This window comes from Salmo salar, chromosome ssa06, assembly GCF_905237065.1.
Source record: "Salmo salar chromosome ssa06, Ssal_v3.1, whole genome shotgun sequence".
NCBI classification, from domain to species: domain Eukaryota; kingdom Metazoa; phylum Chordata; class Actinopteri; order Salmoniformes; family Salmonidae; genus Salmo; species Salmo salar.
Genome location: NC_059447.1, coordinates 80125933 through 80142329, shown reverse-complemented (window position 1 = coordinate 80142329; position 16397 = coordinate 80125933). Strand labels below are relative to the sequence as shown.

The window sequence follows — 16397 nt, the reverse complement described above, 5'->3', positions numbered from 1 at the left end:
AGGCTTTTTCTGAGTGTTCTCATATTTTCTAAGTGTAGGCACACTATCTGTTGTCTTAGTGATATGGGAGAAGATTCCAGTAGTGGAAAAAGTACTCAATTGTCATACTTGAGTAAAAGTAAAGATACCTAAATAGAAAATTTCTCGCAACACAGAAACAAAAAGTCAGACAATTGAATTTAAGTTAAAAAAAAGTTACTTCATATAAACAGGATTACAAGTTACTTCATATAAACAGGATTACAAGTTACTTCATATAAACAGCATTACAATTCGGTGTAACAGAGTGTATAAAAAGTATTTGGTGTGTGAATGAAACACAAAGGCGTCCGACAGGACATCTGTGCTTTCCTATACATAACATTTGACTAAGATGACTTCTAGGTCCTTTGAGGTTGTTATACTATATCCTGTCTTCTTCTTTGATGCTCTTCAATTCTGAAGGTCATCATTATTCTTTTGGTGTCCTCACAGGACACAGGACACAGAAATACGGGACACAGAAATAATTATATTTACATGTATCCGTGTAGTAAAATCTGTCAGTGACTCTTTTTTTGGGCCATCTGAATCTACCGGAAGGCTTCTGTCACGACTTCCGCTGAAGTCGGCTCCTCTCCTTGTTCGGGCGGCGTTCGGCGGTCGACGTCACCGGCTTTCTAGCCGTCGCCGCTCCATTATTCATTTATCCATTTGTTTTGTCTTGTTCCCTGCACATCTGGTTTTCATTCCCCAATCACACTACATGTATTTATTCCTCTGTTCCCCCTCATGTCTTTGTGTGAGGTTGTTTCATGTTATGTGTCATTTTTGACACGCTATTTCTGGTGTGCGTTTATTCCGTGTTTTATATCACGAGGTATGTTTATTTGTTTGTACTTTATTATTGTGACTGTTTGCGCGTTTTGCACTTTGGCATATTGGATGGAGGTTTCGACGCAGTGGCGTCCGTCTGTTGGTTTCTCCTGCCTAAATAAAGTGTGCGCCTGTTCACAACTCTCTGCTCTCCTGCACCTGACTCCGCTCCCAGTACGCACACCATTGACAGCTTCAAGTCATTAACAAACTCTAGCAAAGTGACTGGACACCCATTCTCAACCAAGAGGACTTTTTTTGCGTTTTAATATTGGAAAAAATACTTGCACACAGCACTATACCTTACTATATCCTAATCAAGGTTTGTTTAGAATGTTTCTCTTACTGTAGATCATGAGGCGGTTTGGGTTTTGCCCAGCAATGGCATCTTTCTTCTGTGGCCTTGAGCACCCCTTAACTTCCCATACTGCTTCTGAGAAAACATCTAATGTAGTCTTGAGAAATCTTTTTAAGTGTTCCTCTGTCCATTTGGACTGTAATTTTTATGACCTTAGAGTAAATATGCAGGGTTTGAAAACCCCTTCTGCCTGTGTGTGTGTGTGTGTGTGTGTGTGTGTGTGTGTGTGTGTGTGTGTGTGTGTGTGTGTGTGTGTGTGTGTGTGTGTGTGTGTGTGTGTGTGTGTGTGTGTGTGTGTGTGTGTGTGTGTGTGTGTGTGTGTGTGTGTGTGTGTGTGTGTGTGTGTGTGTGTGTGTGTGTGTGTGTGTGTGTGCGTGTGTACAACGACGACCCACAGATAGCATTGTGAGTTATAACAGTCTGTAAATATGGAGAGATGGACATTAGTTTCACGCAGGTAAAATCATTGTTCTGGTGCAATGTCAGGGGCACTGCATTAGACAAACATGAAATGATCTTCTCTTACTGCTTGGCAAGTCACCATAAAGATTTGACCTGTAGAGTAGATAAGAAGAAAAAATAAGTATTCCACTTACTGTTTTGTTTAATCAGTACTCTATAATTATGTTCCATTATGTGAACTGTGGCATATCTGCTGTCTTATCTGGTTTCCATTGAATTCATTCCTAGTTTGATGAAACCTTGTGACAATGCATAATCAGCACTGCAAGCTGTTTCACCACACTGTGTTGCTCAACCATGTGGTTCAGTCAGGAGAAAAGGAAGCGAGCAGGGAGATAGGGTTGGCAACATGCAGCACGGTCTCTGTTTGTTTTTAGTTTCCAGGGCTACAGGAGAGGAGTGGATTGCCTATTGGAATGAGGAGGCCTGTGAACACAAAGATGCTAGTAGATGATGTCCATTGTTGGCGACTGAGTGACATCAGTGGGTACTAGCACAACAACATGCCATGTTGCAACATGACAAAGCTCTTTCTGACCCTCTGTCAAAAATGTCTCATTGACCGTTACACAAACGAATCGAAATGTTAGTGCTGCAAAATACTGAAAAGTTTCTTGATTATTTTAACTGCTTAATGGGTCATTTCCTACCTACAGTGTGATTCCATTCATGGGTGATTAAGATGAGCTTTCCTCCCACATGTGACCCTGGAACTGAGGATTCAGGTGACCTGAGACACCTCAGGGGTACAGAGTAAGGACGCGTCAGCTACACAGGAATTCAGCTGGTCTAAAAGACAGCTGCACAGGAAGTGAGGGGGCCTTAAAAGTCTTCCCCTTCCCATGACTTCTTACTGTATTACCCATGTAGCAACAGCAGAGGACATCAAACACTGATGATGTCACTGAGGACAACAAACATTGATGTCACTGAGGATAACAAACATTGAGTCACAATCTGTCTTTATCAATCCTGCTGTCTTATCATCAGAGAGGTTCTCTTCTATGATGTGTAGAAAGCTTTTTGCACCAAATTGCTTTGAAGCATTACCCAAGAGGATATTAGTGGGTATTAATTTCCTGTAACATTTTAGATTGGCTCAGTATGACTCAACGTCAGCTCAGATTAATATGTTTTTTAGATGTACATTCTCAAAAGATATTGTGGCGCCAATGACAGGAAAGCAGCATAAACACAGCTTGCTGCCCTAATGTGGGTTCTCTCGTTCTGTGTGGTTGGTCAGTCAGCCAACACTAAGGGACAGGTGTTATATTAGGCCCAGCAAGTCCTGGTAGTTGGCAAGTGTTTCCTGCAATCACCCACCAAGACCAGTTAGCAAGAGTTTCCTGCAATCACACAGAAAGTGTTTCCTGTAATTACACAGCTGCTGATCCAGCCCTGAGACGTATGTTATCATTCCGACAAGGGAGACACACAGAAGGACAGAAAGTCTAACTAGCACAGCTTGGGATAGGGATTTGAAAGTGCAAGAGAGTACAAACACAGCCATGCATGGGCAGATGTATTGATTAGGAGGAGTGAGTGAGTCACTACTACTTCCCGTTCCTTTTTATAGGAAACACATAGTGACGGATTCTTTCTTGGTTCCACAAGCTCTGAGTGAGTGGCGTGGGCATCTATTAAAGCCTATAGACCTGTGCTAGCTGTGATTCTTCTACCAAGGTGTATCTAGATCTGGGGTGATTCAGGTCTAAGGAGGGAGGTAGTAGCAAATAATAGTCATGCTAACTTAGCCATCCGCTATGCTAGCTGTGATTCTACTGGGACTCAGCTGTGAACACAGGTTCCCCTGCAGGTGGCTGTGGCTGAGGCAGGGTAATGGTGATCTCGTTGAGGTGGAAATACCAGGGAGAGAGGAACAAGAGAAACAAACCCTGGCCAACGGGGCTTCCTTTCTTTCACTCTTCCACTCTGTTGTGTGTGTGTGTGTGTGTGTGTGTGTGTGTGTGTGTGTGTGTGTGTGTGTGTGTGTGTGTGTGTGTGTGTGCAGTGTCCTTCCTTGGGTTGGGTAAGAGGGTGGCTGGGTGGCCCCAGGCTTCACTGAGGGAATGAAAGTTCTGTTCTGTTTCTGCCTTCAATTCAACAATTGATGGTTAGTTTGCTAGACTTCAGCTTCCAGTTTTCTGTCAGACTCACTGTTTTAAGGCTCTGCGTGCATGATATTTTACCTGTGAATATGAAACGTCATCCTAAACAGTTTTACTCTGAACATTTCTAATCTTCCATTTCTAGGTAGTCACGTGACTTCACTTAAGAACCCTTCTTCTGCTTCTGCTAGATAGACTACAAATTCTACCTGCATTAGCAAAACAAGGAAATTTACTTGCAAATTCTTCAAATGGAAAACATTATGGAGATAAGGAGTGGAATTCATATTCATATTTCCAGCACAGTGTTTCTCTATCAGAAGAGCTCTCTAAATCAAAGCTCTCTGCTGCTGCTAGAACTATTTTATAATATTCATGAGCATGCATGTCATTAAAGTTCCTGATACCATTTTGGTTTGAAGCAGAGACTTGCGGAACTCCTTGCAGATTATGAGTACATTTTGAGTCTTTGAATTTCCTCTCCATTGGCATCGGCACAACTCTTGCCCTCTATAATTGGTAACTATACAGTACTTACTACATCGTGCTATCATCTACAGTAAAGTATTACTGTTGTTTTGCATGGTGTAGATATAAACTGCTGTTATGTCTAACTTCATGTGCCACTCAGTGAACCTTTTTGCTTAAATATACCACATCTCCTTGGGCCTTATTTCTGAATTATATACCCTACCCTCTTGGGCCTTATTTCTGAATTATATACCACACCCCCTTGAGCCTTATTGCTGAATTATATACCACACCCCCTTGAGCCTTATTGCTGAATTATATACCATACCCCCATGGGCCTTATTTCTGAATTATATACCAAACCCCCCTTGGGCCTTATTGCTGAATTATATACCACACCCCCTTGAGCCTTATTTCTGAATTATATACCACACCCCCTTGGGCCTTATTTCTGAATTATATACCACACCCCCTTGGGCCTTATTTCTGAATTATATACCACACCCCCTTGGGCCTTATTTCTGGATTATATACCACACCCCCTTGGGCCTTATTTCTGAATTATATACCACACCCCCTTGGGCCTTATTTCTGAATTATATACCACACCCCCTTGAGCCTTATTTCTGAATTATATACCACACCCCTTGAGCCTTATTTCTGAATTGTATACCACACCCCCTTGGGCCTTATTTCTGAATTATATACCACACCCCCTTGGGCCTTATTGCTGAATTATATACCACACCCCCTTGGGCCTTATTGCTGAATTATATACCACACCCCTTGGGCCTTAATGCTGAATTATATACCACACCCCCTTCGGCCTTATTGCTGAATTATATACCACACCCCCTTGGGTCTTTTTGCTTAAATATGCAACACCCCCTTGAGCCTTATTTCTGAATTATATACGACACCTCTTTGAGCCTTATTTCTGAATTATATACCACACCCCCTTTGGCTGTATTGCTGGAATATCCCTCATTCACCAGCTCATCTCTGCTGTCAGGGTGAGGTCAGGCATCAGTGGTTTACCTAGGAGTTGTGTGTAGTCCTCTATTGGAGGCCACCCACTAAGCTTCATTATCTCTCCTATAAGAGCCTGTGGACTGGCTCTTTCTCACCATTGTTCACCTATTGGAGGCCATCCACTAATCTCCTTTATCCCTCCTATAAGAGCCTGTGGTCTGGCTCTTTCTCGCCATTGTTCACCTATTGGAGGCCATCCACTAGCTTCTTTATCCTTCCTATAAGAGCCTGCGGTCTGGCTCTTTCTCACCACTGTTCCTGAGCTGTTTAGAATGACCTTCTGCTTCACTGTGCCAACAGCCATTTCTAATGCGCTGTGCAGAGGGGACGCTTTTCCCATGTGGTTATCTACATGTCCTGAGCCAGTCTCACCTCACGATACCACAGGTACTACTCAAATAGTATTTTAGAGGGCTTGGGCTCTGTCTAGCGGTTGCTGGTTGTTCTATTTGCTATTACCATTGGGATTATTCAATGCACACTTATCTTCTCGGTTAGAGATAAGAAATTAGGCGTTTGGCAGAAGGGGATTTTGAAAATGCCAAAGCACGTTTACCCCTTTATATTGTAGACCTACTTTCTCTGGAATTTCAACGCCACTGTTCAATTTTAGGTGCCTTCAATATTGAGTCTGATAACTGGATATATGCACAGTGTGAATCTGATGTATATGTTTTTGTTTAGCTATCCAACCCCACACTGCTCTTTTCTTAATACAGCTTTCATATAATAACATAAGGCTGCAGTAATACCTCGACTAACCTGTACCCCCGCACATTTACTCGGTACTGGTACCCCCTGTATATAGCCTGACTAACCTGCACCCCCGCACATTGACTCGGTACTGGTACCCCCTGTATATAGCCTGACTAACCTGCACCCCCGCACATTGACTCGGTACTGGTACCCCCTGTATATAGCCTCATTAGTGTTATTTTGTTGTGTTACTTTTTATTTTATTTTTTTACTTTAGTTTTACTTTAGTCTAGTAAATATTTTCTTAACTCTAATTTCTTAAAACTGCATTGTTGGTTAAGGGCTTGTAAGTAAGCATTTCATTGTAAGGTGGTTGTATTCGGCGTATGTGACAAATACGATTTGATAAATTAACCAATAATCCGATCAAATGTATCAAGGGGTATAGATTAAGCCATTTGTCCTGCATGCGTGCATTTCTATGGCATTCATTAAAGTCATATACAATATTACAGACCATAACTACTCCTGTGAAGGGTTAATAAAGGAGGAGGCTTTAGTGAATATATTTTTTGTTCTTTTTTTATATATAAAAAAATGTCATTATGCAAAATTAACAACTTACATCCCTACCTCAAACATGTCTAACAAAACAAAACACAGGTATAAACAAGAAAATACTAAATACATACAAAAAAGTATAATTATATATATATAACATTAAAAACCAAAATTATATAAAAAATATAATTAAAAAAATATAACAATTCTAGTGCAATTGTATTCACTCTGAAAAAATATAATTATAATGATTCAGGAAGATGGAATTCTTATTGTTATTCACTAGGGATAATGTCTTAACAAGATTACTAAATTCAATCAAAATTATTGGTAATTTTGGTATAGAAATCTGTAATTATTGTTTGTGTATAAAGTATTCGACAAAAATAATTTAAAAAATCACAATCATTTCAATGGTCTTGTTATCATTGCAATAGTAACATATATCCTTCACGTCAAAAAGATGGGTAGTGTTCAAAAAGGTAAATACGTATTCTGCAAGGTTTTTCCAAAAATATATCACAGATTTACATTCATAGAACAAGTGAGTGAGATTTTAGCCGCCTTTGCAGAGATGAGTGTACAACTCACCTTCTGTCCCGACATTAAATTACATAATCCACAAAATTAGTTTAGGAGCAAGGTACATTTTCAATCAATAGCATTATTATTTTTTACATATTTTCTCAAATTTGGTTTGGATAGGATACAAAGTTCTGTTGCAAGGAATTATGGTTGAAGGGTGACTTAAATCAAATCTAAATCCGAAACTGACAGTTCATGTTTTAGAGGTAACACTTCGATCACACCAACAGTGTTTTTGCATTTTGGTACACCGGAATTACATTCATTTCCAAAGAAATGCTGCATTTGCCTTGCAGCATTTTTTACATTTTATTTTATTTCACCAGGTAGGCCAGTTGAGAACAAGTTCTCATTTACAACTGCGACCTGGCCATTGCGTTGCTGTGCAGAGGCAGTTGCTGTGCGTTCGGTGTGGTGCATAGGTTGGATTTATCGAACGTATGCGTCAAACTGTATGCGTAGATGGCCTGACAGAAATGGTAGCAGAAGGTGAATGTTGAACTTTGTTGCATACATATCCAGATGATGCTGCCCGACACTGTCGGTGTGATCGAAGCGTTAGAATGGCTCTTTCTTCAAGCGGTCTTGCCATCGGTAAAGCCCTTATAACGGCGCAGCAACGGAAAAATAACCAGACTGCATAGACGCATCACATTTTGCAGCTGGGGGAGTGTAGTAGCCTAAGTATGACATTAACTTTGCATTTTAGTTACTGTGATGTTGTAGTTAATGCATTTTTCTTTAGTTAGTTACAATTAGTATGGTTCGTTCTGAAAATGTGATTTGTTATTTACTGAGGTGGTTCCATGTTTCAAATGAGGCACCCAATAAGTAATTACACAATCAACACAAATCCTCTGATATAGACCATATTAAAATGTATATCTCAAAAAGATAATTTATCAATATAGATATATTAATCATTTAAAGAAAGTCAGAATACAGTGGTGAATACAGCCACATCCACACATGGGATTTATATCACTAGAGCACCCATGTGAGTTTTCTGGATTCCTATCAACCTTGCCTTTGGCAAAGCCCTGCACAGTCTCAAATATTTTTCATTGTGTCACTCTGAGCTGCATAGCCATAAGAAACAATTAACTAGAATTGTGTTTAGAAGAGTGAAATTAGTTTATCTCGATGCTGTTACTTCTAATTCCCACACCTCCCCACAGATGACGGCACCAGCACCTGTTGAACCCTGAAATGAAGATGGACAAAGGAAAAAATAGGATTGTCTCGTCGTTGATCCCCAGTTCCTTGCATGTCGTAATCCTCTGGCTCTGTTCCTGCATGGAAAATTCATTTCATTTCTATTTCCCTCTGATCAAATGAAAAGGGGGGAATAACAGACCCGAGGAGATACACTGAGATCTTATTATTGCTTCCTGTAGCCCAAGAGATTGAAGGACTAAAAAGGGATATTTCAGGGGCGATTACAATAACATCTCTTAATTTATATGACATCAATATATTGCAGCAATATTGGAATATTGGACCTGTCTGATTTATCTAAAACATGAACAAAAATGTATATATCCCAAACCCGTGCGTTGCGATAATGGATGAGAGTGCGCACTGCGTCCTGTTATTCCCAGAGGTGGAAGATTAGCGCCAACTCCCCTGTCTGTCAGGAGAACGGGCAGGTAGACAAAATGGCTTTGGAAATATCCCTTAAATGAAAGATCCAGAGAAAATCAAAACTTTGGGCCCAATGTTTTATTTTACTACGCAAGTCAGTAAAATGACGGCCTACCCAGGACGACGTTGGGCCAATTGTGCGCCGCCCTATGAGACTCCCAATCACGGCGGGATGTGATTCAGCCTGGATTCGAACCAGGGTCTGTACAATTAGTATGGTTCGTTATACTGGGATGCAGCGCCTTAAACCGCTGCGCCACTCGAGAGCCCACTTGTTGAAATGGACAATGGTGTCATGGGTCTTAGATGTTATAATGGTAGCCCACCAAGGAATGGCTGAGTAAATGCAAATGAAGATCGAATGCATGGGCCAGCGCTGAATGAGAATACTCCAACCCCACATCTCAACAAAGAGCAGCACTGTTCAATAGAGCCCGATGCGGTGGAGGACAACTGCCGCGCGCAGGCGGACGTCGCACACAGCCTGGGCTTTTCCCTCTTCTGCCTGGATGACGAAAGGAAAACACGGAGCGCACCTCTCGTGTGTTAAGTCAGCCGTGGAGCTGTGAAAGGTCAGTGTCAGATTTATAAAGCGAGTTCCCAGGCGGGGCAGAGGAAGGGGAGTTCTGCGCCTGTCACCTTTTGTATCAACGCAGAAGCACAGGAGCGCGGACAGACAGGCAGTGCGGGACAGACGGCTGTGGGGGGGGGGGAGCTACCCAGAAGCTACACAGGGAAACCAAGCACCGCAGTCCAGGCAGATAGGATGGGGATGTGGGAACGGCATATATGCTTCTGAAGATAAGTCTGATTTAGTGATTGAAGTGTCTGGAAAGAAACTTGAAGCGCATAAAGCCGTTTTGGCTGAGAAAAGTGACTATTTCAAGGCGCGGCAGTCCCGAGACGTATGCCGAGTAAAGGGGGTGCGTTTTAAGGCTTTGACAATATTGGTGGATTCCATTTACTCGTCCCGAATGCAGGTTAGTAAGGTTAATATTTTAGAGGTCATCACCCGGGCTAATTCCTTGCGCGGTTCAAGCTGCTGTCGATAAAATGTCGGAGCAGATTACCGTTGAGAACTGCTATGAGATTTTGACAATAGCCAAAAGGCAACGTATCGGTGAATTGAAGCAGAAAGCCTACAAGCACATGAGTGACAATTTCTTGGAAATACTGCGTGATCCTGCTGTCTATGGGCGTTTGACGGGAGGGGAGAGAGAGCTGATTCTCACTATGAGAATGGAGGGAAAGAGGGCGTTGGTGGTGGCTGAAATCAACGAGGTGTATGACCGCGCCGGGAGCAGACCTCCAAGCCGTGAGAACAGTCGCCCTCAGAGCCCTCTATCGATGGTGTCCCTGGAGGAGAACCATGTGATTTACTATTACAACGAGGAGACAAAGGACTGGAAAGTGCTGACGAAGATGCCGGATGAAATCAACACAAAGGGCTCTGGGATATGCACCATGTACAATTATCTATTCGTAGCAGGTGGAATCAAAGTGCAGGGCGACAAAGGCAAGGTCTCAGACAAGGTGTTCTGCTACAACCCTCTCACTGACAGCTGGGGCGAAATACGACCGCTCACCCAGGGTCGGTCTCAGCTCAAGCTGGTGTCCATGGACGGCTACCTGTTTGCAATCGGAGGGGAGTGTCTATTCACGGTGGAGAAATACGACCCTCGCACTGATAGATGGAGCCCTGTGGCGCCGCTACCAAAAGGGGCGTTCGCTGTTGCGCACGAGGCAACGACCTGTAATGGAGAGCTTTTCGTATCCGGAGGCTCTCTCTTTTATCGTCTGCTAAGATATGACAATAGAAGAGCTGATTGGGAGGAATGCCCGTTCAACAACAGCAGGAAGAAATCCACCGACATGGTGGCGTTCAAAAACTTCATCTACAGGTTTGACGTCAACCGTGACTATGGCGTCAACGTGTTCAAATACAACACTGTGGTGAAAATATGGCATGACAGTGCGTCCCTGGAGCAGACCAACCCCTTGCCCTTTCGCTGTGCTGTCATTGGCAACACTATTTACTGTGTGAACAAGTCCCAAACATTGCAGTTTGTTGTGGAAGAGGAGAATGAACAGTTTCTGCCTGATGCAGAAGCACTCAGAGCACCTGTAGAGGCTAAAGGTGCCCTTGTTCCATTTGTCCTGGCTCTGCCTAAAACAGCCTGAGACAGAATAATGCACAATATTTACCTGTTTTTGGAGACTCACTAAAAGCGGCCTCAGAAATGTCATTTGAGGACAAAATATGCAGTGTTTGATAAAAGACTGTGATAAGAATGACAAATTAAATAATTTGTCAATTTTCATGAACAGTATTTGTAATTCCTACCAGAGGACAGTAATATTGTGATAGGCTCCTCTTATCTTGCCTCTGTGGCTATACACTTCAACAGCTCTACAGAAACAATGTAGCCTACTGTATAGACCTAGGTGATGTCAATAGGCAGAACTTTTTCATCCAACAGCACTGCCAAAGCAATATTTATTCCCAAGTGTTTGTAATTCAATGTCAATATAACTATTGCATGATTCCAATAGTTTTCCTCTCTGAGAGTATTACCTGTTATTACTAAGTGGAAACATTGCCGTGTGCTTTCTTGGAGTAGGAATAAAACGTGTTGCAAAGCAGCTGTTGCCAAAACCAGGGGAGAGATACACAATGGGAGATAACAGGGATCACTGTTGGTATAATATTACCTACTATGACTTTATTACAGGGAATGATAGAACATCCCACCGTATGGTAAAGGATTAGCAGCATCAAGAAACCCATTTGAATGTCTAAGGAAAGTCTGGTTTGAGTGGCTATATTGTCTGTTAGTCTGTGGCCTGGATAATGACATGTATTTTTCACATTACTTTAAGTATGTTGTCTTCCAAACCCTCTCAGCCCTGATGCCCTGACCACAGGCGGACAGTCTCATTTTACAGCTGGGCATATTGACCCATAACGCCAACTCTCCAAAATGTGCTTAGTTAGGCACTAAAGATATTTGTGAGATTCATGTTTTTTGACACCTTAGAGTATTTTTTTTAATTTGTATTTTTTTGTTACACTTTTCACCCTTGTCTGCGGCGATTGTGCAATAGTTTATTTATCAATCCATCAATGGACAGCAGTTTGTGAAACTAATGTACTCAACAGCATGTTGTGAAATTCACAGTTGGGATAGTTGCTGTTGCAGCACAGCTTCCTTTTATTTATTTAACCTTTATTAACCTTCCTTTTAGAGCGCCTGGAGAGGGCTAAGGCTGTTTACAGCAAGACCAGGGCTACGGCTGTTTACAGCAGGACCAGGGCTTTGCTCCAATGTATGCTTTGCCTGGACACACAGTCCAGCCAGCAGGGACAAAGAGAGGGTAATTCACTCAACCCTCAAGGGGAAAAGACTCACTGTGAAATGAGAATATGACCCTGTCTGCCAGTGAATGAAAATCCAATTGTGCTTACACACACACACACACACACACACACACACACACACACACACACACACACACACACACACACACACACACACACACACACACACACACACACACACACACACACACACACACACACACACACAGTGTGAGGCCTGTGACTTGCTGCCAAGTCTCGGTGGGCCCATATGCTGATGGTCTCTGCCCTAAGGTGTGCCATGTTTACTTACTGTGGGAGCCTATAGGCTCTAACAATATAATCAATCATCCCCTCACCTCTCTGTCATAGTAATAGATCCTGTTTCAAAGGGAATGACATTCAAAGACGTGAAGTCATCCTTACAGTATGTCGTTATTTTATCCTGTTCAGTGAAGAGTGCACCTTTGAAAATGTAGCTGCCTTTCTGTGCCACACCCATTGCTGAGGGCAAGGCCAGGTTTTAATGTACTGTAACTTCAAGTCCTAGCTTCCTCTGTCTTTTAGGGTGTTTCTTACCGCAATAAAAACCTTTTTGATTATATATTTAAAAAAATATTATTATTTTTGAGGATTATTAGTGCTTGTGTTTATATGACAAAGATCCCGCCATTAAGGTCTATATTTAGCTTTCTGCTGGGTCTAATTAAAAGTCTTCATGAATGAGCATGCTGTGTGAGTTAAGTTTATGTGGACCAAGGCAATCGACTGCCGAACTAATGGCCGAAGGCTAATAATACTAATTCAAGGCTTGTAAGCTTGTGAGTGATGGTGTTGGGTGTTTCACTTTCAGTATGTTTGAATTGCTGTAATAAAAACAGTTATTTGCATCTCTCCCACCTGCTCGCTCACTCACTCGCTGGCTGGCTGTTTATTTCATGTTTATGGTTTGACAGCTTCAATGGTTTTCAATCATACCTTATTTATCTGCTATATGACAGCCTTTCAACTCCAAGCCAACCACATTCACTACTGTAGTGGTGTATAGTACATTATCAATATATTGATGTTTGGTGTGTTAACGTACTGCCTCATTGACGGATGTAGGGATCTTGCACACAAATATACAGTATCTTTGTCAAATTATCAAAGATTTCAGCCAAAGTCGTAGACTATTCTCTCTGCTACTGGATGGCAGCACTACCGTTCTATCAAGTCTGGAACCAACAAAACCCTGAACAGCTTCTACCACCAAGCCATAATACTGCTAAATAGTTAAATAGTTAACCAAATAGCTACCCGGACTATCTGCATTGACCCTTTTTACACAATGTGTTTTGTCTCATCACATACGCTGCTGTTACTGTTTAATATCTATCCCTTCATTCCTAGGTACAGTTTCGGAAGTTTACGTCGGAAGTTTAAGTCAGAAGTTTACATACACCTTAGCCAAATACATTTAAACTCAGTTTTCACAATACCTGGCATTTAATTCTAGTAAAAATGCCCTGTTTTAGGTCAGTTAGGATCATCACTTTATTTTAAGAATGTGAAATGTCAGAATAATAGTATAGAGAATGATTTATTTCAGCTTTCATTTCTTTCATCACATTCCAAGTGGGTCAGAAGTGTACATACACTCAATTAGTATTTGGTAGCATTACCTTTAAATTGTTTAACTTGGGTTAAACGTTTCGGGTAGCCTTCCACAAGCTTCCCACAAGAAGTTGGATGAATTTTGGCCTATTCCTCCTGACAGAGCTGGTGTAACTGAGTCAGGTTTGTAGGCCTTCTTGCTCGCACACGCTTTTTCAGTTCTGACCACAAATTTTCTATAGGATTGACGTCAGGGCTTTGTGATGGCCACTCCAATACCTTGACTTTGTTGTGCTTAAGTCATTTTGCCACAACTTTGGAAGTATGCTTGGGATCATTGTCCATTTCGAATACACATTTGCGACCAAGCTTAAACTTTCTGACTGATGTCTTGAGATGTTGCTTCAATATATCCACATAATTTTCCTCCCTCATGATGCCATCTATTTTGTGAAGTGCACTAGTCCCTCATTAGGTCAAAACAGTTCGGATTTTGTTTCATCAGACCAGAGGACATTTCTCCAAAAAGTACGATCTTTGTCCCCATGTGCAGTTGCAAACCGTAGTCTGGCTTTTATTTATGGCGGTTTTGGAGCAGTGGGTTCTTCTTTGCTGACCTGCCTTTCAGGTTATGTCGATATAGGACTTGTTTTACTGTGGATATAGATACTTTTGTACCTGTTTCCTCCAGCATCTTCACAAGGTCCTTTGCTGTTGTTCTGGGATTGATTTGCACTTTTCACACCAAAGTACGTCCATCTCTAGGAGACAGAACGTGTCTCCTTCCTGAGCGGTATGACGGCTGCGTGGTCCCATGGTGTTTATACTTGCATACTATTGTTTGTACAGATGAATGTGGTACCTTCAGGCGTTTGGAAATTGGTCCCAAGGATGAACCAGACTTGTGGAGGTCTACAATGTTTTTTCTGAGGTCTTGGCTGATTTCTTTTGATTTTCCCATGATGTCAAGCAAAGAGGCACTGAGTTTGAAGGTAGGCCTTGAAATGCATCCACAGGTACACCTCCAATTGACTCAAATTATGTCAATTAGCCTATCAGAAGCTTCTAAAGCCATGACATCATTTTCTGGAATTTTCCAAGCTGTTTAATGGCACAGTCAACTTAGTGGATGTAAACTTCTGACCCACTGGAATTGTGATACACTGAATTATAAGTGAAATAATCTGTCTGTAAACAATTGTTGGAAGAATCACTTGTGTCATGCACAAAGTAGATGTCCTAACGACTTGCCAAAACTATAGTTTGTTAACAAGAAATTTGTGGAGTGGTTGAAAAACGAGTTTTAATGACTCCAACCTAAGTGTATGTAAATTTCCGACTTCAACTTTATATGTAAATATGTACCTCAAATACCTCGTACCCCTGCACATTGACTCAGTACTGGTACCCCGTGTATATAAGTTATGGTTCCTCATTGTGTATTTATTATTATGTGTTTTACTTTTCTATTATTTTATCTATTTTCTTACTCTCTGCATTGTTGGGAGGGGCCCGCAAGTAAGCATTTCACTGTTAGTCTACACCTGCTGTTTACGAAGCATGTGACAAATACTATTTGATTTGTAATGACACAACACACTACTAGTAGGTGAGGAGAATATGAAAGTGTTTCTGTGACATTCACAAGTAATATCATCAATCTTACCTAGAGGTCAGTTGTGCTAGTATTTCAGTTCTGGGAGTTTTGTGGCATCTCTATGCTGTACACTCAATACAACAGAAAATAGTTATTGACTGAACTGTGTTCAGATTGGTTGTTAATTGGAAGTCAACCAGCACTGGCGGTATTATCTCCTGTCTCCTGCAGAATGGAAGGAGTGCCGGTGTTGTGCCGAAAAGCTCCCCCCTGCCAGAATCCCCCCCCACATGAACGCACACGCACTCAATTCTTCATTGCTACAACTTGCTTGCTAACTGAGATTTCTGATCACGTTAGGCTGCATTTCATTTGATTTTTCATTTGATTTTTATGTCGGTTTGATCGCGGGAGGAACTAGTAATGTCTGCAGTTTTCGGTTTGGATATTTGTTTGAAGTGTATTAGTCTATAAATAAATCTCTTTTCCAAAATGCATCATCTCTCCCATGTCTTATTCGACTAGTAGTTGTTCTGAAATGTTTATTGCTTGCCTACATTTTACTCCCTCTATGTTTATACACATACATTCATTATTCATTTTGGATGCCTATCCTGATGTGAAGTTTGTTCTATAGAAAGTATTTGACTCTAGCCACAAAATTAAGAAAATTAGAACGGGGAGGATTTTGGGAAGGCTATTTTCTTGCCTGCTGAAACCCCCCCCCCTCTAATTTCCTTAATTTTGTGGCTAGAGTCAAATACTTTCTATAGAACAAACTTCACATCAGGATAGGAAACCGAAAATAATAATGAATGTATGTGTATAAACATAGAGGGAGTAAAATGTAGGCAAGCAATAAACATTTCAGAACAACTACTAGTCGAATAAGACATGGGAGAGATGATGCATTTTGGAAAAGAGATTTATTTATAGACTAATACACTTCAAACAAATATCCAAACCGAAAACTGCAGACATTACTAGTGTCTCCCCGCGATCAAACCGACATAAAAATGAAAATGAAACGCAGCCTAAAGTGAGCAGAAATCTCAACGAGCAAGCAAGTCGCAG

At 41.4% G+C, this 16397-nt stretch overlaps 2 protein-coding genes across 2 annotated transcripts in view; both read left to right on the top strand.

Annotated features, from left to right (window-relative positions):
• The window catches only part of LOC106608148 (disks large-associated protein 2-like), a 777756-nt gene that overhangs the window by 344114 nt on the left and 417245 nt on the right, over positions 1-16397 (top strand).
• Positions 9749-12019, top strand: LOC123743498 (kelch repeat and BTB domain-containing protein 11). The gene has a single exon (XM_045721056.1). It carries the CDS (start codon positions 9826-9828, stop codon positions 10951-10953), a length of 1128 nt encoding a protein of 375 aa, XP_045577012.1. The 5' UTR covers positions 9749-9825; the 3' UTR covers positions 10954-12019.

Excerpts from the sequence above, each read along its gene's own strand:
- LOC123743498 (XM_045721056.1), top strand. The coding sequence starts at position 9,826 with ATGTCGGAGCAGATTACCGTTGAGAACTGCTATGAGATTTTGACAATA.